Below are 20,372 nucleotides of genomic sequence, written 5' to 3' on the forward strand. Positions count from 1 at the left end.
CGGGGCCTGTGGCTCCGCCCTCCCGCACCTCCCATTGTGCCGTGACGCTTGCGTCGCGCTCGCGGCCTCCAGGAGGAGGGGCGGTCTGCGCCGCCGCCAACGTCGCCGCCATGGATCTAGGTGGGTGTCCGGCTCCCCTACCCCGGCCCGCTTGGGCCGCACCCCTCAACGCGCCTCCCAGGCGGCGCGGCCCGACCCGAAATGCCCGTCCCGCTGCGCGCGCCCGCCCGGGCCGGGGCCAAAGAAAACTTCCGGGCTGGGGGTGTCCTTGGAGACCCGGCCGCGGGAAGTCAGGCTCTGGCCGAGGCCGCGTCGCCCCTTGGCCTGCTTTCCCTCTCCCGCCCCTTTCCCCTTTTCACGGGAAAAATCTCTGCGAACGGGTGTGAACTCGGATCCCCGAGAAGTAGCCGCGGATTGTGCACGTGCTTGGGCAGTGCTGCACTGGGAGTACGTTCGGGGGGAATCACGGACGACCCGACGGTCTCATTTATTGAACATCAGCTAAGTTCTTGAGCTAGTTTACTATCTCTCCTCAGGACTCATCGATGAACGGGGATGATGATACTCTCTTCCTCCCAGGGTTTTGGGGGAGTTTTCATTGTGACCACGTGCACGCAGTGTGGGATTTAGTGCGGTGGAGCACGGCGCCGCGCGTTCAGATCGCAGTTAATGGGGAGGGCTTACAGCGGCTGAGATGGCGCTTGCTGATGAACCTGCGTGCAGCTTCATTCCAAGGAGGTCTTGAGAGGGAGGGCGGAGCTGCTAGAAATCGATGGCACCTTGCCAAGCCTCTGCATCCTCCTGGGTGCGCTCTTAAGTGGGCAAGGCTCTTAGGAGGCTGTCCTAGAAGAACCAGAGGTGCTGCACCCAAAGCCGAGCCAGTAATAGTAGACTGGAGACTTGTGGCTTTCCCCAGCAAGCTCTGCAGTGGTGCAGTGGCAAAGCTTGAAAAGTTTGTGGAGTCCCGCAACTGTGGCATTTTCTGTCTCAGTCACACCACTTTGTGGTTATGACACCCTGAGCAAATTATGCTTGAGCTTCAATGTTCACATCTTTAAAATAGTATTAATAATAATCTTCAAAGAGTTGTTTTGAAGATTAAAAGGTTTTATACGTGTACCACCTAGCGCAGTGCCTGCCAGAGTTAAGCAAGCACTTAACAAACATAAATAGGCACTCACCTGCACCAGTTAACCATTAGAGATAAGCTATTGACTGCTCCTAGGGCTTTTTCTTTTTTTTCTTTTTTTTCTTTTTTTCTTTTCCTAGGGCTTTTTCAAGTAGCATGTGTATATAGTGTCTGGAAGGCAGAGGTGTTGGGGGCCAAACGTCTCCTGAGATGACAGTGGAATAAATTTGAATTTACAGAGTCACAAGGAAATATATTTTGCGGCCCTGGGAGAGTAGCCTGATCAGAAAGAAGGGCCCCACTGGGGATTTAGCTCAGCGGTGCCGCTGCCTGCCACGCAAGCACAAGGTCCCAAGTTCTATCCCCAGTACCAAAAAAAGGGCAGCAACTCTCAGAAAGACCCTCCCCCCAGTAACGTAGACCCTGGTAGTCTGAGCTGGACACTAGAAGCCAAGATGAGATTGCTTTCACAAGTGGGTTGCAGTGCTGATTCTTGGCCATTTATACTCCCATAAAAGTTGACAGGGTAGGATTTCTTTATAGACTTCTGGAATCAGTATTTTTGTGCTGGCTCCTGGCCTGTGAGAGTGGAAAAGATGTGATCTTGAGGGACTAATGGGCCCACATGTCTGGTCCCCAGGAAAAGGGAATGAGTCAGGAACACTTACTTGCATTGTGAGCAGTGATTGTATTCTGATTTTAGTTTCTGGGCCAAAAGAAACAAATAGTACAATTATGTCCCAAGGTGGGCATGGTAGCATATGCTTGGGATCCCAGTTACCTAGGAGACTGAGACAAGAGGATTGCAAGTTCAAGGCCAGGCTGGGGAACTTAGTGAGACTTGTCTCAAAAATAAGTAAAAAGGGTTGGGATTGTAGCTCAATCCTTCCTGGGTTCAATCCCTAGTACTCATCCTTTCGTGATTCTTTTTTGTTTGTTTGTTTTTGGTACCAGGGATTGAACTCGAGTCCTTGCACTTGCAAGGCAGGCAGCAGAACCACTGAGCTAAATCCCCAGCCCAAAATATAAAAATCCTTTTTTTTTTTTTTGGTACCGGGGATCGAACTCAGGTCCTTGTGCTTTCGAGGCAGGCAGTGGAACCACTGAGCTAAATCCCCGACCCTTTTTGTGTTTTTTTTTTGAGACAGGGTCTTGCTATGTAGTTCAGGCTGCCCTTGAACTCACTATATGGCCCAGCCTGGCCTCGAACTCTCAGTGATCCTCCTACCTCAACCTCCCAAGTAGTGGGGTTACAGGCATGCATCACCATACTCTGCTCATGACTTTTTATTTTGGCAGAGGACAGTACTGGGAATTGAACCCAGGGCCTTGCATATGCTAGGCATATGGTTTACCACTGCCTTTCATATTTTTGAGAATAGTGACAAGATTCTGGTCCTAACAACAATGGAAAGGTTTAGGGAACCAGCCTTTATTAAACATTTAATCAGGCAATTGATGGCCTGATTTTTAAAAAAAAAATTATTTTTTTATCATTACTGTTGTTTTTTGTGTTTTTGAGACAGGGTCTATGTTGTTCAGGCTGGCCTCAAACTCAACAGTCCTGCCTCAGCCTCCCAAGTGCTGACATTACAGGTGTGTGCCACCATTCCCTTCGTATTTTTTTTTTTTTTTGCTGAAAGTCAAACCCTGGGCCTCACATGCTCTGTGAGCAGTGGACCACTAAGCTGCATCACCAGGCCTAGTCTAATTCTAAATACTTACCCTCTCCCATCCTGGGGAAATGAGATTAAGAGATAAACAGCACCACCCCAGTGCTAAAGGTTTGGCTAGTATATAGCATTTGATCCTCAGTTATACCATGAAGTCTGTATTATACACACGTATGCAGAAGGGATCACATTGCTTTTGAATGGCTGAACTAGGATTTAAACCATTTCTGACTAAACTTCCAGGATGTCTTTAATAAGTCTGTGTCAATTCATAGCTGAGGAAATGACTTCACTTTTTTACCTGGTACAGTATTTCTGTAGCTGCCTTCTGGTTTCTACCAGGAGCAATGCCATGAGTAGCCTGTTTTTGACTGAAAGGAGCAGTGGGGTGAACTATTTCTCTGAAAGGCAGAAAAATGTTTGAAACCCATTGCAAGGCTATAAGAAAAAAGGGAAGGGAGGGCTTGTCTGATTGCTTCTGTGCCTGTTGTTGTGGGGCTGTGCCCTCCATCTGTATCATCACAGACACTCAGTTGTGTCCAGAATATACTTGGTAGCCCCTGTCATTGGATACTGCCCTAATGCTCTTTCTTTCCTTTTTTTTTTTTCTGGTGGTACCAGGGATCAAACTTAGGACCTTGTGCTTGTGAGACAGGCATGGTGCCACTGAGCTAAATCCTGGGCTCTCTTGTGCTCTATTTCTCATCATTTTTCCTTTCCCCTACCCCTCCCACTAACCCTCCCCCTTTGGACCTTTTCTTCCTATTTTACATTATTGATTATTCATTCTAATCATTGGTACATTTTAGGTATACAATATAATGACATTCATCATTGGAAATTTGCACCTTTACATAGTCTCTCCTGGTTCTTATTTTTCACCCTTGCCCAGCCCTCCCTTCAACCCCTCCAGTCCTCCCTATTTACAAAGATTTTGTTCCTATTTTTCCATTTTCTCATATTAATCCCATTCCCTTCTATCCTTTCCCCTAGCCCTCCCACTTCCTTCCCCTTTGCCCCTTTTCTTCCTATTTCACATTAGCTATTATACATTTAGTCCTTATTTACACTTTCAGTTTCTCACACCAGAGAAACTATTCGGTATTTATTCATGTGTGTCCTATTTATTTCACTTAAGAGTATCACCTAAATGTGCATCCATTTAGCTATAAATGTCTCTAATTTCTCATTTTTTATGGCTGAGTAGTACTCCATTTTATTAAAAAACCACATTTTCTTTATCCGGTCTCCAGTTGATGGGCATTTGGGCTGTTTCCAAGTTTTAGCTATCACAAACTGTGCTGCTATGAACATAGGCGCACATATATCACTGTGGTATGATTCTTTTAATTCTTGGGGGAAGATCCCCAGCCGTGGAATAGTGGGGTCAAATGGGACTTCCAGTCCTAGTTCTTTGAGGTATCTCCATACTGATTTCCACAGTGGTTGCACCAGTCTGCACTCCCACCAGCAGTGGAGCAGGGTTCCTCTTTCCCCACAGCCCCGCCAGCATTTGTTATTGGTTGATTTCATGATAGCAGCCATTCTTTCTGGGGTGAGATGGAATCTCAGTGTTGTTTTCATTCTCATCTCTCGAATGACCAGTGATGTTGAACATTTTTTCATGTATTTATTTGCTATTTCTACTTCTTTGTCTGAGAAATGTCTGTTCATTTCAGATGCCCATTTTTGGATTGGGTCTTTAAATCTGGGAGATCTGATCTTTTTAAGTTCTTTATAGATTCGAGATAGTAGACCTTTGTCTGAGGAAGAGCAGGTGAAGATTTTTTCCCACATTGTGGGTTGTCTGTTCACACTGCTGGTGGTTTCTCTTGCTGTGCAGAAGCCTTTTAATAAGAAGAGATCCCACTTGTTGATTGTTTGTGCTAGTTCATGGGCAACTAAGGTTTTGTTCATAAAATCTTTTCCTACACCGATGTCTTCAAGGGTTCTACCTAACCTCTGTTCCAACTGGTTCAGAGTTTCTATTTTAATATTTAGATCTTCAATCCATTTTGATTTTAGTTTAGTGCATGGTGAGAGATACAGGTCTAGTTTTACTCTTTGGCAAGTTGAAGCCCAATTTTTCCAGCACCATTTATTAAATAGGCTATCTTTCCTCCAGTGAGGGTGTTTGGCTCCTTTATCGAAGATGAGATGGCTGAGTGTGTCGTTGTTTCTGCATCTTCTAATCTGTTCCACTGGTCCTCAAGTCTGTTTCTTTGGCAGTACCATGCTGTTTTTATCACAGTAGCTTTGTAGTATAGTTGCAGGTTGGGGATTGTGATACCCCCTGCCATGTCTCTGTTACCTAGAATTGCTTTTGGTATTCTGGGTCTCTTCTTGTTCCAAATGAATTTTTGGATTGTTTTCTCAAGGTCTATGAAGTATGCTGCTGGGATCTCAATTGGAATTGCATTAAATCTATATAGCAGTTTTGGAAGTATGGCCATTTTCCCTTGTGCTCTTTCTAAACCTTTCTCCCCAAGTGCCCTGCAGGCTGCCCTTTGCAGGAGGCTGTAGCTGCAGCAGTGCAACTTTTCTTCTCCACACTCTTCCCAAGGGATCTCATTCACTTCCTTAGTCCCAGTGACCCTCTCTGGTCACAGATTCACGTTTCAGGCCTGATTGTGCCTGAGCTCCAGCCCTGCATTGTCATTGCTGGAGGACACCTCTTCCTTAATATTCTACCTCAGACTCCGAATTAACCAAAACTGAATTTTTCTTCCCTCCAAACCTGTCCTGACTCTCTGTTCCCTGTTTTTTGTGAATGTGTAGTAGTATGTGTATGTGCTACTGGGGATTGAGCCCAGGGCCTTGCATTTGCTGGGCAAGTACTCTACCACCTAGATGTAATTTTGTAAAATTTTGAGACAGTGTCTTGCTAAGTTGCCCAGGCTGGCTTCAAACTTGTGATTCTTCTGCCTCAGCTTCCTGCTGCAGCCTCCACAGTATCTGGGATTAATAGGCATGTGTCATCACCCTAGCTCTCAGCTGTGTTCCGTAATTCTTTCCCTCTCTTTTTCTGCCATACTGGCGATCCAACCTATGGCTTTGTGCATGCTAGGAAGTGTGCTGCCACTACCTATACCCGGCTGTGTTTCACTTCTGTTGGTACCTGTTGTCCTCCTCTTTCCCTGGCTAGGAAGTCATTTTCTATTCCTCAGCTAAGTCCTAATGACTCCAGCTCTCAGTGGCTCTTATAATCATCCCTTTCCCTCCTCTCACTGATGTCAGTTAAAGCCTTTATCTTCTCTAATTTTGATAACGACAGCCAACCTAATAACTGCTCTCCAGCTTCGCTTCCTGTTTTGAAAACTTTTCACTACACTCTTTATTTGGCTTCTGTCTGTACAGGACCCTTCAATATCTGTGAAGAAATGACTATTCTGCATGGGGGCTTCTTGCTGGCTGAGCAGCTGTACTGCCCCAAAGCACTGGCAGAATTGATAAAGTCTGACTGGGAACATGTTGGGCAGCCCATTGTGGAGGCCTTGAGGGAGATCTGCTCGGCCACAGTACATTCCCAGCCGCTTGCCTGGAAGAAGAAAGCTCTGATCATCATCTGGGCCAAGGTTCTTCAGCCCTGCCCTCTTACTCCTCTTGACACTGAAACTCGGTGGCAGGAAGATGTGTTCTTCTCTGTGGGCAACATGATTCCTACTATCAATCATACAGTGCTTTTTGAGCTGCTTAAGTCTTTGAAAGCTTCTGGACTCTTCGTCCAGCTCCTGATGGCCCTGCCTACCACCATCTGCTGCACAGAGCTAGAGCGCTTTTTGGAGCACATGACTATTGACACTTCTTCCAAGGATGTGGCCTTCTTCCTTGATGTGTGGTGGGAAATGATGAAACACAAAGGCAATCAGCAGGATCCCCTGCTGTCTCACTTTAGAATCATGGCCCATAAGTACTTGTCTTCTTCAGATGAGTTCTCCCATCCTCCAAAGAGGTTTAAGTCAGACCCAGATGTGTGTCCAACCTTGCCTCTGTTGGCCATGTTGCTTAATGGACTGAAGCAAATCCAGAAGAGAATCCTGTGCCTTGAGATGAAGTGCTGTGCATTAGCCAACTTGGCTGACATGCTGACTGTGTTTGCACTGAGGGAGGATGACCCCCAGGAAGTGTCTGCAACCATGTATCTAGACAAACTGGCCACAGTGATCTCCATGTGGAATTTAGACACCCAGAACCCATACCACCAACAAGCTCTGGTAGAGAAGGTAAAGGAGGCAGAGCGGGATATCAGCCTGACCTCACTGGCCAAACTACCCAGTGAGACCATTTTCCTTGGGTTTGAGTTCATGCACAGCCTGCTGCAGGAGTGGGGTGAGGAGCTGCAGGTCCTACTCAACAGCATCCAGGGGATAAATTACGATAGCTACCGGCTATGTGACAGTCTGACCTCTTTCAGCCAGAACTTGAAGCTATACCTGGATACCACCAACTTGTCCAAGGAGGAGAGGCAGGTGGTCTCTGAATTGGCTGAGTGTGTTAAGGACTTCCTGAGAAAAACCAGCAGGGTGTTGAACAACAAGGGCTTTGAGGACATCACTGCCTCTATTGCCATGGCCATTATTGAGCAGAAGATGGACCGGCACATGGAAATGTGCTACATTTTTGCTTCTGAGAAGAAATGGGTCTTCACAGATGAGTGGGTGTCCTGCCTGGTTAATAACAGGGCTCTCTTCCGAGAGCCAGACTTGGTTCTAAGGCTCTTCGAGACAGTCATGGAAGTCAGCATGACAGACAGAGCCATTCCCCAATCCCAGATCAAACAAGTGATCAGCTTGATCCTGGTGTGCTATGCAGATCTCTCACTGCTAGACAAAAATAAAGTGCTCTCAGGTGTCCTGCATTGTTGGGGGCGAAAAGGCCTCTCTGAAAGGTTGTTGCCTTACTTGGAGAGTTTTCAGGAAGACCTCAATACGATGTTCAACCAGCTCACACAGAGTACCTCTGAACAGGGCTTGGCTAAAGCGGTAGCCTCTGTGGCCCGCCTGGTAATACTGCACCCAGAAATCACAGTGAAGAAGATGTGCAGCATAGCTGTGGTCAATCTTGGCACTCAGAGGTTCCTAGCTCAGATTCTCACTGCCTTCCCTGCCCTTAGGTTCACAGAAGAGCAAGGGCCAAATCCATCCACCACTTTTGTGGTGTCATGCCTCAGAGAAACTGTCTGGACAAAGTTCTCTACACCCAAGGAAGAAAAGCAGTTTTTGGAGCTCCTAAGCTGCCTTATGAGTCCTGTGAAGCCCCAAGGGATTCCAGTTGCTGCTCTTCTTGAGCCAGATGAGGTGCTAAAGGAATTTGTCCTGCCTTTCTTGGCACTGGATGCTGTAGAGGTAGACCTAAGTCTGAAAATCTTCATCCAGACTCTAGAAGCAAATGCAGGCCTAGAGGAATACTGGCTCCAGACCTGTTCTCCATTCCCCCTCATCTTCAGCTTGTGTCGGCTCCTAGATAGCTTCAACAAGTACTGGCAGCTCCCTCAGGAAAAGCGGTGCCTTTCTTTGGAGGGGAAGGATCTGGTGATCCACATCCTGGAGCTCCTCTGTGAGATTGTATTAGCAAATGCTGAGACATTCTCCCCAGACACCTGGATCAAGTCCCTGTCCTGGCTCCACCGGAAGTTGGAGCAGCTAGACTGGACAGTGGGCCCGAGGCTGAAGAACTTTTTTGAGGGCCACTTTAAATGTGAGGTGCCAGCCACACTTTTTGAGATCTGCAAGCTTTCTGAGGCTGAGTGGACCTCTCAGGCCTACCCAGGGTATGGGCCTGGCACAGGGCTTCTTGCCTGGATGGAGTGCTGCTGTATCTCCAGTGGGATCTCTGAGCAGATGTTCTCTCTCCTAGTGGTGGATGTGGGCAATCCTGAAGAGGTCAGATTGTTCAGCAAGGGCTTTCTGGTGGCCCTAGTGCAAGTCATGCCTTGGTGCAGCCCCCAGGAGTGGCAGTGCTTTTACCAGTTGACTAGGAGACTATTAGAGAAACAGCTCCTGCATGTCCCTTATAGCCTGGAATATATTCAGTTTGTTCCCCTGCTCAACCTGAAGCCCTTTGCCCAGGAGCTTCAACTCTCTGTACTCTTCCTGAGAGCTTTCCAGTTTCTCTGTAGCCAGAGCTGTTGTGATTGGCTTCCTATGGAAGGGTGGACCCATACAGTCAGACTCCTCTGCGGGAGTTTGACCAACCTCCTGGACGCAGTAAGGTTGATTCAGCCAGTTGGCCCTTGGGCCCAAGGACAAGACCAGGACCTGACCCAGGAAACCCTGTTTGTTTATACCCAGGTGTTCTGTCATGTTCTGCATATCATGGCCATGCTCCCCCAAGAGGTCTGTGAGCCACTCTACGTGTTAGCCTTGGAGGTCCTCACCTGCTATGAAACCCTGAGCAAGACCAACCCTTCTGTTAGCTCCTTGCTCCAGAAGGTAAATGAGCAGCACTTCTTAAAGTCCATTGCTGAGAACATTAGCCCCAAGGAGCGACGCCAAACCCTGCTACAGAAAATCAGCAACTTCTGAGCTGTGTAGGTCAGAGAAAAGCTGGGCCCCAACATGGTGGTTCTGTAGGGGCTAAAGCTGAGCACAAGCTTTCCAGTTATATCAGATTATACACAAGATAAAAGGCATATGGCAATAACAGTGTAAAAATAGTTTGTTTAACATACAAACAACATACAAACTAATAAAAGTAACATACAAGCTAATAAAATTCTCTTGTCTTGAGTCCTGGCAATAGCTTGGGATTAAATACACTCTAAAATTGGATTTAGCTCATCTTTAAGATCAAACTGGGAGGAATATGTTCATAACTGAACTTCCTACCCTAGATTTTGGCAAATAAGCCCTAAAGTGGAACTACCTGAGTAGAAAAATATTACAGGGCGTGTTCATCCTTCAGGCTGGGGATGTAGCTCAGTGTGCCGTATCTGCCTGGTAAGCGCAAGGTCCTGAGTTCAATCCCCAGTACAAAAACAATTTGAGACCCTCTTCAAGAGTCATTTCAACATTTAATACTTTTTCATGAGGTGTCTTGGAAAGGCCAGAACTGGGAAAAGAATGTTCTAGCTCTGGCTCTATCTCTGAATGGCTGTGTGATTTGTGTTCAGGAGGCCTGCACCATTATACAGTGAAACAGCTGCACCAAGAAACAGGTAAGTGTTCTTGATGGATGACCTCAAGAATGTGTGTATGCCACAGGGAGGACTGCCATCCAGCCCCAACCTGGTCCATCTTGCAGACTGGGCTGTGCCACCAGGGCAGTTGAACACCTGAGATGTGCATAGAGGATGGGTATGGTTACCTTCTGCCGAGGGCTGGTTTGTCATGGTTTTGATGAATGAGTAGGATTAGGGAATGGTGCGTTCAGAGTGATAAAAAAAAAGAATTTAAGTGTGGGGGGGTGGGGCAGGGATTTAAAGTTTCTAGGGTATTACTATAAAATTATAACTGGTTGGAGATGGTATTTTGGAGACAAAGGAGAGAAAAGATGTCCCCATCGTTTGCATATCCACACCCTCATTCAAAGTGGGGCACTGCTCAAGTTCCCTCCTTTAAGCAAACTGCTTGGGGCTTCCATCTTCTGGTTCCTCCCTGAGTTTCACTTGTGAAGACAAGGCAAGGCCTAGTTACATGCCATTGGGCTTGATCCTGGGCACCTTCAGTGTATTTGTGGGACCTTGAACCAGCATATCAGTAAGGTATGACCAAGGCCTCCCTGGAAGCTGAAACCATTAACACACCCTTTCCCAGTTATATCAGCAGGAACTACAGCACATGACAGCCAGTCCACTTAGGTCACAGGATGGTTATTACAGGAAGTCATTACTGATACATTTCACAGATAAGTTGGGAAATTAGTGCAATTTAATCACCACATGGATGACCTGTGATAGTAAACAAAACTGTAAAACACAAAACCATACCGTTTTATGTTTTTTTAAATGGCACCTATTAAGATTCAAACAGTCAAAACTTGAGACACTGTTACATAATCATTCAGTCCTTTAAAATTTGTGGACAATGAATTAAAGGCACTTTAAAAATTCTAGTTTTACTACCACTTGAAAAGAAGTCCTGGCAGTAGAGTCTCTCAAACTCATCCTAGTTACAAGGAATGATTAGTGTTGACACCAGAAGATCCCATTTGCAAATGGGGGTGAAGGCTCTGATCCACAGGATCCTGTTTGCACATGGGGGTGAAGGTGGTGGTCCACAGGACATAATGGCTGCTCTCTTGCTCTCTGGCCTTCTGTGGGAAAATGGCAGTGTACTCAACATAGTAATGGGTTCTGGCTTATCAGGAGGCTCTAGGAAAAGGACTCTGGTCTAGGTGAGATGTCTCACACTTGTAGTATAGAATTCCATTTTTACTTCATGTGAAAAGCACATTGTCAGAGTAGTCACCCAGTAAATAGCTATTAAAACTATCATTTCACTTTGCCCCTATTGTTGTGGGGTTTTTTTGCTTTTTGAGACAGGATTTCACCGTGTACGTCAGGCTGGCCTTGAACTCAGTGGCCTTCCTGCCTCAGCCTCTGAGTGCTAGGATGACAGGCATATGGCACCACACCTGGCTTGCCCCGTATCTCCTATGCATGTGGACATAGGAAAAACTAGGCATGAAGGGTCATTAAAATGGGAATAATATTTCTGACTGCTTGCAGCAGGCTCATAACTTTGATTCTGGTCTTTTACTAAGTCAGCCTGCCAACATTGTGCTGACTTCTGTTGGCCTCCCTACCTATTCAAATGCTTCATGTTGCCAGCCCTTCCCACTACCCGTTGCCATTGAGACTTTTGAAACATGGGAATTCAATGTTGACACATGAATGACAGAATGAGGCAAAGAACTGTTAATGGACTATCTAGTAAACAATAAAAACTACATACCCACAGTGATCTTCCCAGGCCAACAATGCAAGAAGACATTGTAAGAACCAAGTCATCATCATTTGCTTCTGCTGGCCTAGTACTGTAGGTACTGCCCTGAGTAGTTGGACAGGTAGGTAGCCACCAATATAGGTGAGTGCCCAGACACTTAGCACTGTGGTCCACCAACCTCTGTGTCCCATGCTTCAACCTCCCAGAGCTCTTAAGACCCAAGGAAGGATCCCTGGGCTTACATTAAAACAACTTTGCTGCTAACAGAGAGCTGACAGCACCTAATAGCTGATAACCATAAAAAGTGCTTTTGCAAAAGGGCAGGTTAGAAGAGGGAGGTAATAGGAATATTTTTAAAGAAAAACTCAAAGCCATCACTTATCAATACCCAAAAGGCTGAGGCCACCTAGGGCACAGTTTGGTCCATGGAATACTGAGTGGAGGCGGCAGCTAATGTGAAGAGACACCCTCATTGGCCAACTTCTGGGGGCTCTTTAACCATCCTTTTTGTCTTGGGGAGTGTCAAAGAGTCGGAGTGCCTTCTTGCACAGCAAAGAGAACCAGTAGATCTGGGGAGAGATGAGGAAGGCATTGGCCACATTGCAGAAGAAAGGGATATTATATGGTACTTGGAGCAGGCTTAGTCCCTGATGTTGGCCATAGGACCAGTACATGAAGGGGAAAAGAAGGATCCGACAGCAAAAAAAGCTGGTCAGCGTGACGATTCCGTTCACCTTATACAAAAGGGTGTGCTGCTGTTTTCGCTGTCAAGGAGAAAGAGAACATGAGGTCAGTGAGGATAGGCCATTACATTATAGGCCTAGGGAATTACTAGCCCAAGGTTCACAGTGGAAAAGAACAGCAAGTGCATGTACTAATCAAGATCTAGGCTATCAAATTCCTTATATCTACACATGCATCTAGTGTTCTGACACTTGCAGAAAAGATTCCTGAGCACTGGTGCATTTATTTATGTCCATAGCCTCAGTTTTTCCAATAGTGATGTTGAGTTTGGCCTAAGCCATCCAGTGATAGAGTACAGGAACAATGGACTGGAGAAAAATCTCTGACTAGGGGAAAAATATAATGAGCAGTATCAAACTTGGGTCAAACCTACAATTTTACCTCCATTGGCTTGGATGACCACCTGACCTTTAAGTCTGTCAAAAGGTCTCCTATTCCATTATTCCTAGCATCAAGAGATTTCTCCAAACCCTACAGTCTCCAAAGGAAAAACAGCATCTGTTCCCTTCTTCACTATTTCTGCCATTTTGTTGATACATGCCTGAATCAGAACTCTGCCCAGTGACACAAATGGAGTGCTCAGTTCTGCTGTGAAGATGCAGCCAACAAAGAAGTCTCCAAGGTCTCCCCGGAAACTCTGTGGAAGAAAAAAGGAAAAACAGAAAGTGGAGGTTAAGAAACATTGGATAAGCCAAGTGTGGTGGCACACATCTAATCCCCCCCAACACTGGGAAGCTGTTTTTCATGGACTTGAAATCCTTCTGCTGCAAAGAAAAAAACAAAAAACGAAGGATTGCACATCTGAGCTCAGCTTGTGCAACTTAGCAATTTAGTGAGACCTTCTCAAAAATTAAAAATAAAAAGGGTTGGGGATATAGGTCAGTGCAAAGATCCCGAGTTCAATCCCCATGATAAAGGGAGAAAAGAGACCACTGGATATAGTCAGGAATGGTGGCACACCTCTAATCCCAGCTATCAGGAGTATGAGACAGGAAGATTGAAAGTTTGAGGCCAACCTGGGCAATTTGGAGAGACCCTGTCTCAAAAAATAAAAAGGGCTGGCTGGGGATGTAGCTCAATAGTAGATTACTTCCCTAGCATATAGCATACCCTAGGTTTAAACCCCCACACACACCCTCCAAAAAAGGAAAACAGTGGAGAGAAAAAATGCTAACTAGGCAAGTGTATATCCAGTTTAATATTCTCCTGCTTCCTTAACAATAGCACTTTGATGGTCCAATCCCTAGGACCCACAGGCAAATTCAGATAGGCTGATTATATCACATACTAATCTTTCTCTGAATTTCAATGGCAGCTAGAAGGAGGAACTCCCCATCAGAATCACAGCAGACTTCTCAGCACAAACCATCAAGGCAAGAAGAGCTTGGAGTGACATATTCCAAGCCCTAAAAGAAAACAGCCTCCAACCCAGATTGATGTACCCTGCAAAACTATCTTTCAAAATTGATGGAGAAATAAGATACTTTCATGACAAAGAGTACCTTAGGAACGTCGTGACTACCAAACCAGCACTCCAAAGAATTTTACACAATATCCTAGGAACAGACATTGAGGATCACAACCCCAGGAAGCAAAGCAGAATGAACCCATCTGGCATGACAAGAAATTAAATGTAAAGGGGGAGAACCCAACAAAAAGAAAAGGTCATGGCAATGACAAGTCAATATGTTTCAGTTATAACCATCAATGTTAATGGTCTCAATTCACCAATCAAAAGAAACAGACTGGCAGAATGGGTCAAGAAGCAAAATCCAACAATAGGCTGCATACAAGAAACACACTTAATTCAAAAGGAAACTCATAGACTCAAAGTTAAAGGGTAGAAGGAGGAACTCTGTAGCCTACTTTTATGTATCTAATTTAATCATGCTAAGGGCACTGAGCCTGTGCAGCTCAACAAAGTGTGTGCTAGATAGTAGGGTCCCAAAGCAATGAAGACAGACTCCTTAAAGAATTTCAAGTAATCTACTTTTTCTAAGAAAGAAATCTAGTGTAGTAGGACCTCTGTCACTTTTACCACCGAGTGAGATAATAAACTCTTTAAGAGTTTATTCTCATTTCTTCATTTATCATATAGGGCCAATAATTTCTAATTAGCAAGCTATGAGCTTTTTTTTTTGTATTTTTTTTCTTAAATTCTTTTATTGGTACATTGTAGGTATACAACACAATTACATTTCTCATTGGGAATTGTACCTTTACATAATGCATCTTCGTTCTTATTTTTTCCCAATTCCTAGCCCTCCTTTCACCCCCTCCACCCTTCCATATTTACAAAGACTTTATTTCCATTTTTTCCATTTCTCATCATTTTTCCTTTCCCTTCTTTCCTTTCCCCTGCCCCTCCCACTACCCCTACCCTGTTGGACCTTTTCTTCCTATTTTTCATTATCAATTATTCATTCTGATCATTGGTACATTTTAGGTATACAATATAATGACATTCATCATTGGAAATTTGCACCTTTACATAGTCTCTCTTGGTTCTTATTTTTCACCCTTGCCCAGCCCTCCCTTCAACCCCTCCAGTCCTATTTACAAAGATTTTGTTCCTATTTTTCCATTTTCTCATATTAATTCCATTCCCTTCTTTCCTTTCCCCTAGGCCTCCCACTTCCTTCCCCTTTGCCCCTTTTCTTCCTATTTCACATTACCTATCATACATTTAGTCCTTATTTACACTTTCAGTTTCTCACACCAGAGAAACTATTCGGTATTTACACGTGTGTCCTATTTATTTCACGTAAGAGCTATGAACTTTTATTAAATCAAGTGCCTGACACCTGATAGGCACCTGAGAATTGTGAGTTTCCTCTCTGCATTCACATTTCTCTTCCTTGTTGGATGGGTTTTTTGGTTTTTTTCCCCCCAAACTTGAAATCCTCCTGCCTCAGCCTCCTAGGTAGGTGAGATTATAAGCATGTGGCACCATGACTGGCTTGGGTGGGTTTATTTTATTTTATTTTTTTGCTGTACCAGGGATCAAACTCAGGACCTTGTGCTTGTAAGGCAGGGATGGCGCCACTGAGCTAAATCCCCAGCCTTGTTTTGTCTCAGTATGTAGTTCAGGCTGGCCTTGAACTATGTAGCCCAGGGTGGCCCCGAACTCACAAAGATCCTCCTGCCTCAGCCTTCCAAGTGCTAGGATTACAGGCGTGCACCACCACATCTGGCATTTGGGTGAGTTTTAATGGGAAAATTATGCTGGAGAGACTTTATGAAACTATTTGCTTTTGAGAATCTGTTTTTATGACATGAGACTATTGCTCCCCCATCCTCTTTTATACTGCTACATTGTTTCATATTGTATTTTTATCATTTTTACACTGCACTGAATTAAAGACAAGTTTTGACAAACACTAAGGAATGAGAGGTCTGGGAATAGCTAAAAAGAATAATGTGAGCCAGATGTGGCACATGTCTGTGATTGTGAGTTCAAGGCCAGTCTGGGCTACATAACAAAACCCTGTCTCAAAAAAACAAAAAAGAATAATGTTGGCAAAGAAGATCATGAACAGTACAGATGTAATGATTTTCCTCTACTACTTTCATGGGGGATTAGACTGCTGAAGCAGCTGGCACAAGAGGGAGGGTATGGTAGAAGAGGAGAGGACAACTGCTAAGGAATGAGCAGAACCCCCAGTTCAACAAAAAATGAGCACCCAAGGCTGCTCCTACAAGGCCATACCTGTGCAACCGGTACAAGGACAAAGAGAATAACCATATGGTGTGTGATCATAAGGCGGTTTTGACTCAGGAAATTTCGAAAAACGAAGGAGTGTCCAGGATTCTGCTCTTTGATTCGGCACCAATCACAGAGGTACATAGCATAGCAGTCATAGACCATGTACGGAATCAAAAACCAGACATATTCTCGGGCAAGCCAGTGCCTGAAATAAAGCACATGGATGATCTGTGAAATAATTACTGATGTCAATTATGAAGGGTAAAAGTCAATCTCTTCTCAAACATGTTCTCTTTACCTTTGTACTTAACCAGTTATTATTCCAAATACTTTATAATGAAGATGCTGAAACTGATAAGGAAAGTGGACAACTTTTTCTGAATTACCAGGCAAATTCATGAGTGTCAAAGGCAAACAGTAAGAATTCACTCAGTGCCAAGTGTTTTAAGTAGCTTGCTATTACTATTTGCCTGATTGAGCTACTCATCTATAATGCAGCTAAATCTGGCATTTTGTGATATTAAGGTGACTTTGACATAGATAAATTTACAGATTATTCAACAGCCCCACCAAGAAACTGGTTTAGAAGGTGTTCCCAATCACAAATCCAAACTTTCTAGTTTAACTCCTTAGTTGCTCAATAGTAGGGAGTTTACTAACTTAAACCCCTGAACCTCTGAGCTTTCTCTTGCATCTATACATTACCCCACTCTAGGGAGACTGGGAAGCAACCCTGGCTAATCCCACTTCTACTCATTAAGAAAAGTAGGTCTAGAAATGAGCCTGAGGCTCAAAAACTATATTATAGCAGTTAGATATGAGGAGAGGGGAGTTTGGGACAAACATCAGTATTGCCATTTACTTGTCCAATACAACTGCATCAATATTTGCTTAGTAAAAATGGTAGTTTATTGCCTTCCTAGAGTAGATTAGAAGGAAAATCTCCACAATTAATACAATGTTGTTACCAATGATAAATAGCTTCTATAAAAATTTTATGTAAAAAAATCCATCTAAGTTGAAATTATGTACCATGCTAGGAAAGGTTACATTCATTCACTCAGCATGTTTTTGCTTTTTGAATATCCATGTGATAGGTATAGGAAACTAATTTTATGATTCTCAAACTACCTAATCAGCAGGATCATCTGCATCAGAATCAACCACTCGTTAAAGGGATCCATTCCCAGAGACTCTAAATTGTACATCTCAGACCTCTAATCTGGGAATAAACTGTACAGAGGGTTCTATGTAAATTTCAGTTCCTGAATAGCTAACTCCACACTTACCACAGCACAACTAATGAATAAGCAATGAAATAGAGGCAGACAAGCAATTCGGGCAAATATAATACTTATAGGTGCATTAATTAGCCAGATTCCATCTGGACAAAAAGACGCAATACTCATTCCCCTGCCTGTCAGTGGTCTCAGTTGCTTACTTAAAGCAATTCCAAATTAAAAAACTAGAAAGAAGTACAGAAAGCTTGGCTGAAAAACAGACCTCTCCCCTTGAATGGAACCTAGGGTTTAATATTTTGCACCTAGAACTAATTCAATAAGATCTGAAAACACGTCTTAGGTAGAATTCTCTGAAAATGTATTTGCAAGAGATCTACATTATAATCTCAACTACCACTAGCCTGTGACTTAACTTTCTTTGTAAAATGAAGATGATAACCCTTGTCTTACTCTACTTCCCAGATGGAGTCATTGTGAAGGTTAAAAAATTGAAAGTGTGAAAATCTTTTTAAATACAAAAACCGTTATCCAAATGTAAATGGTTCAAGGCAGAAAACTGCCTAAAGCTGTAATTTAGCCTGTTTAGGGGTCTGGAGCCCTGTAAGAACCTGCTGAAATCCTTGGACCTATACTACATTTAGCCTAAGATTTGGGATTTATAGATACCCCCTCCTATAGACAGTCTATAGATAGGAGAATAAAATGAGAAGGTATATAGTAGAAAAATATTTGGTTGTGTAAGCATGTAGTCTGAGTCATGAAAGGCCTTTAAAATAATGATACAGGTGTTTTATCATATCTTTATGCACCCACACAGAGGTGGAGGAAAAAGAAATGTGTCTATTTCACAAACGGAATAGAATCCAAGGCATAATGATACATAAACGAAGAAATCTGAAAACCATATTCAGGTTTGCTGCCATGCTCAACCGCTAAAACACATTAGTTCTAAGAGGCAAACAATGATGGTAGGTGTTACAGAATCTAAGTTAATCGTGCATAGATATCTTTTCCTGAAATGCATAGTAGTTGCTTCCTGCTCACCTTCACCTTAACTCAAACTAGTGCAATGGTGCCACATTTATCTTAGCTTAAGCTTCTTTGCAAGGAAGCTGGTTTCAAGTTTGATCTGACAAACTGCAAGCAGTGAGAGAGCCTGCTACATGACCAGAAAATGGTCAATTAAAATAAAAACTGAACCCAGCCAAGCAAATGCTTTTTACCCTTGGTGTATGTAATTAAGTTCCCTTGGCCCATCTTCTCTTAGCATCTACAATTCACTGACAATAACTAATTTGTTTTTAAAAAGGTATAAGAATAAAAGCATGAAAATAATAACAGCAAGATCAAACCTGATTATGACTGCAAGCCACAGGGAGATAGACACCCCACTCAGGCTCTCCTGGCACCCCAGTCTCAACAGGTGAGAAGAAGGATGTGGCTGAATCAACATGAGAGGGGAATCAGGAACGGCTGGTCAACACAGCTGTCACTCTCCTACTTAACTGGGAGCAAGTGAGAGTGGGTCTAAGATGACAGGTGAAAAAAGCGGCTAAAAAAAGTGCTACCTCTGTCCATGTGTAAATATTAAAGAGAATATATCTTTCTGATCTTAAATGTATGATTTTTTTTTTACTGAAGCTGCAGACAGATGCTTATGTCCTGACCTGTCTCTACACTGAGCTGGAATACACATTCAAGTCAGTTTTCTGAAGGCATCTGAAAACTCATAACTTTTAGCAAATCCAAAGGGAAAACACAAAGGCAGCATCTGCAGGGAGGGAGTGGTCCTGTCAGTATTACATGTATCTGCTATCTCGGCTAAGGAATGGTCCAGACTGGGAACCGGTTCAGTGGGCTCTATAAAAGAACCAAAATCTGTACTCCTTTTCACACTTATAAAGAACTTGGAACAACAGACCACACTGCCTTCTAATACACCACCTTAAATCAGTCTCAGACTCTTGCTCTCTCCAGCGTTTCTTCACTTTCCTTTTTCCTAGGCTAGGGGTGCTGAAAGAAGCGAGAGGAGGAAGGCACTAATTATGGTGCTCCAAGTTTTCCCATTTAGTCTATCATCTACCTAACAGTATGTGCTGATAAAGAACTAGTGCCTGTGAGCCACTGCAAGGTGAAAACTTCGAAGTTCCTTAGCCCTGTCATTTGTACCTTTTTCACCTGGGACTGGATGTTACCTGTCTGAGACCACGTTGCTGCAGGAACGGATGATGATGATCCCTGCCCCGGTGGCCAGCACAGCCTGCACTGAAGAAACCACCCTAACGTTGGGCAGAGAAGGAAAATGAAAGAAAGCGCGTTCCATCCAGTACTGTGGACAGCACAAAGCCAAACTTGCAACCTGACTTTCCCCGCCAGGCGAAGGAAAATGGTAGTGCAGGCTGCAGGCTCCGAGACATGCACACAACCTTCCCTCCCCACCCGCACTCGTGGGGCAGCCCTCCACCCTCATCCCTCTGCCTCCACGCACATGGGCTCCGGGAAGTTCTGGCAAGCGCGATACAGAGGGCCAGGGACGCGAGGGAGGCAGCCCCCTCGCTTCCTGTCGCCCCCCTTTTCCGTCCTCAGCCCCGCGCAGGGGAGGGCAGCGCCCAGGCGCTGGGCAAGGGGCCCGGCCGCGCCCGGTACCTGGTGCCGACCATCACGCAGTCGTTGTAGCTCCATGCCGGCCGCCAGCGGCGCAGCGCCCAGGTGCTGAGCGAGAAGAGCCCCGGGAAGAACAGCGAGCCCCAGGCCAGCGTCAGCAGCATGGGTGCTCCGGGTCCGGCCGCCTCGTCGGGCGCCGCTCGGCGTGGCTTGGGTAGGCTCCGTGCGGCGCGGCTGCGGGCGCCGCTGCCCGTCCCTATTTCTAGCCTCCGCCTCCGCCTCCGCCTCCGCCCCCGGCCCGGCCCGGCCTGGCCCGGTGCTGCCCCGAGCCCTGCGCCGCTCCCCGCGTGACCAGGCTCTGCGGCTGCGATAGGCGCGAGCCGCCCGGAG

General features: G+C 44.9%; 2 protein-coding genes across 8 annotated transcripts; one reads left to right on the top strand and one right to left on the bottom strand.

The window, feature by feature from the left end:
• The first annotated feature begins 5 nt into the window (after window positions 1-5).
• Window positions 6-9,516, top strand: Gemin4 (gem nuclear organelle associated protein 4). Of its 2 annotated transcripts, none has more exons than XM_004857104.3 (2): window positions 6-120; window positions 6,160-9,516. In XM_004857104.3, the coding sequence occupies exons 1-2, from the start codon at window positions 111-113 to the stop codon at window positions 9,324-9,326; spliced, it is 3,177 nt and encodes a 1,058-aa protein (XP_004857161.1). In that variant the 5' UTR covers window positions 6-110; the 3' UTR covers window positions 9,327-9,516. The 2 variants fall into 2 exon arrangements, with proteins under 2 accessions (XP_004857161.1, XP_087048082.1); XM_087191956.1 differs by lacking the exon at window positions 6-120 and adding an exon at window positions 2,642-2,725.
• A 2,648-nt stretch (window positions 9,517-12,164) lies between these two features.
• Tlcd3a (TLC domain containing 3A) lies at window positions 12,165-20,312 on the bottom strand. 6 transcript variants are annotated; one of them, XM_087191960.1, is made up of 6 exons: window positions 20,025-20,262; window positions 19,574-19,657; window positions 18,731-18,819; window positions 16,141-16,342; window positions 12,973-13,068; window positions 12,165-12,451 (listed from the first exon to the last, which is right to left on the bottom strand). In XM_087191960.1, the coding sequence occupies exons 1-6, from the start codon at window positions 20,058-20,060 to the stop codon at window positions 12,182-12,184; spliced, it is 777 nt and encodes a 258-aa protein (XP_087048086.1). In that variant the 5' UTR covers window positions 20,061-20,262; the 3' UTR covers window positions 12,165-12,181. The 6 variants fall into 6 exon arrangements, with proteins under 6 accessions (XP_087048086.1, XP_004857162.1, XP_087048084.1 ...); XM_004857105.4 differs by lacking the exon at window positions 18,731-18,819 and having other exon boundaries at window positions 20,025-20,263; XM_087191958.1 differs by lacking the exons at window positions 18,731-18,819; window positions 19,574-19,657 and having other exon boundaries at window positions 20,025-20,264.
• Window positions 20,313-20,372: the final 60 nt, after the last annotated feature.

Source organism: Heterocephalus glaber, unplaced genomic scaffold, assembly GCF_053883595.1.
Source record: "Heterocephalus glaber isolate CG9 unplaced genomic scaffold, H.glaber_assembly_v1.0 deba00001564, whole genome shotgun sequence".
Taxonomy (NCBI): Eukaryota; Metazoa; Chordata; class Mammalia; order Rodentia; family Bathyergidae; genus Heterocephalus; species Heterocephalus glaber.

Coding starts and splice junctions, on each gene's coding strand:
- Tlcd3a (XM_087191959.1), bottom strand. CDS start 19,848: ATGAGGGTGGAGGGCTGCCCCACGAGTGCGGGTGGGGAGGGAAGGTTG. Junction 16,343..19,573: donor AGCAACGTGGTCTCAGACAG/GTAACATCCAGT, acceptor GCTTTATTTCAG/GCACTGGCTTGCCCGAGAAT. Junction 13,069..16,140: donor TCCTTGTACCGGTTGCACAG/GTATGGCCTTGT, acceptor TTTCTTCCACAG/AGTTTCCGGGGAGACCTTGG.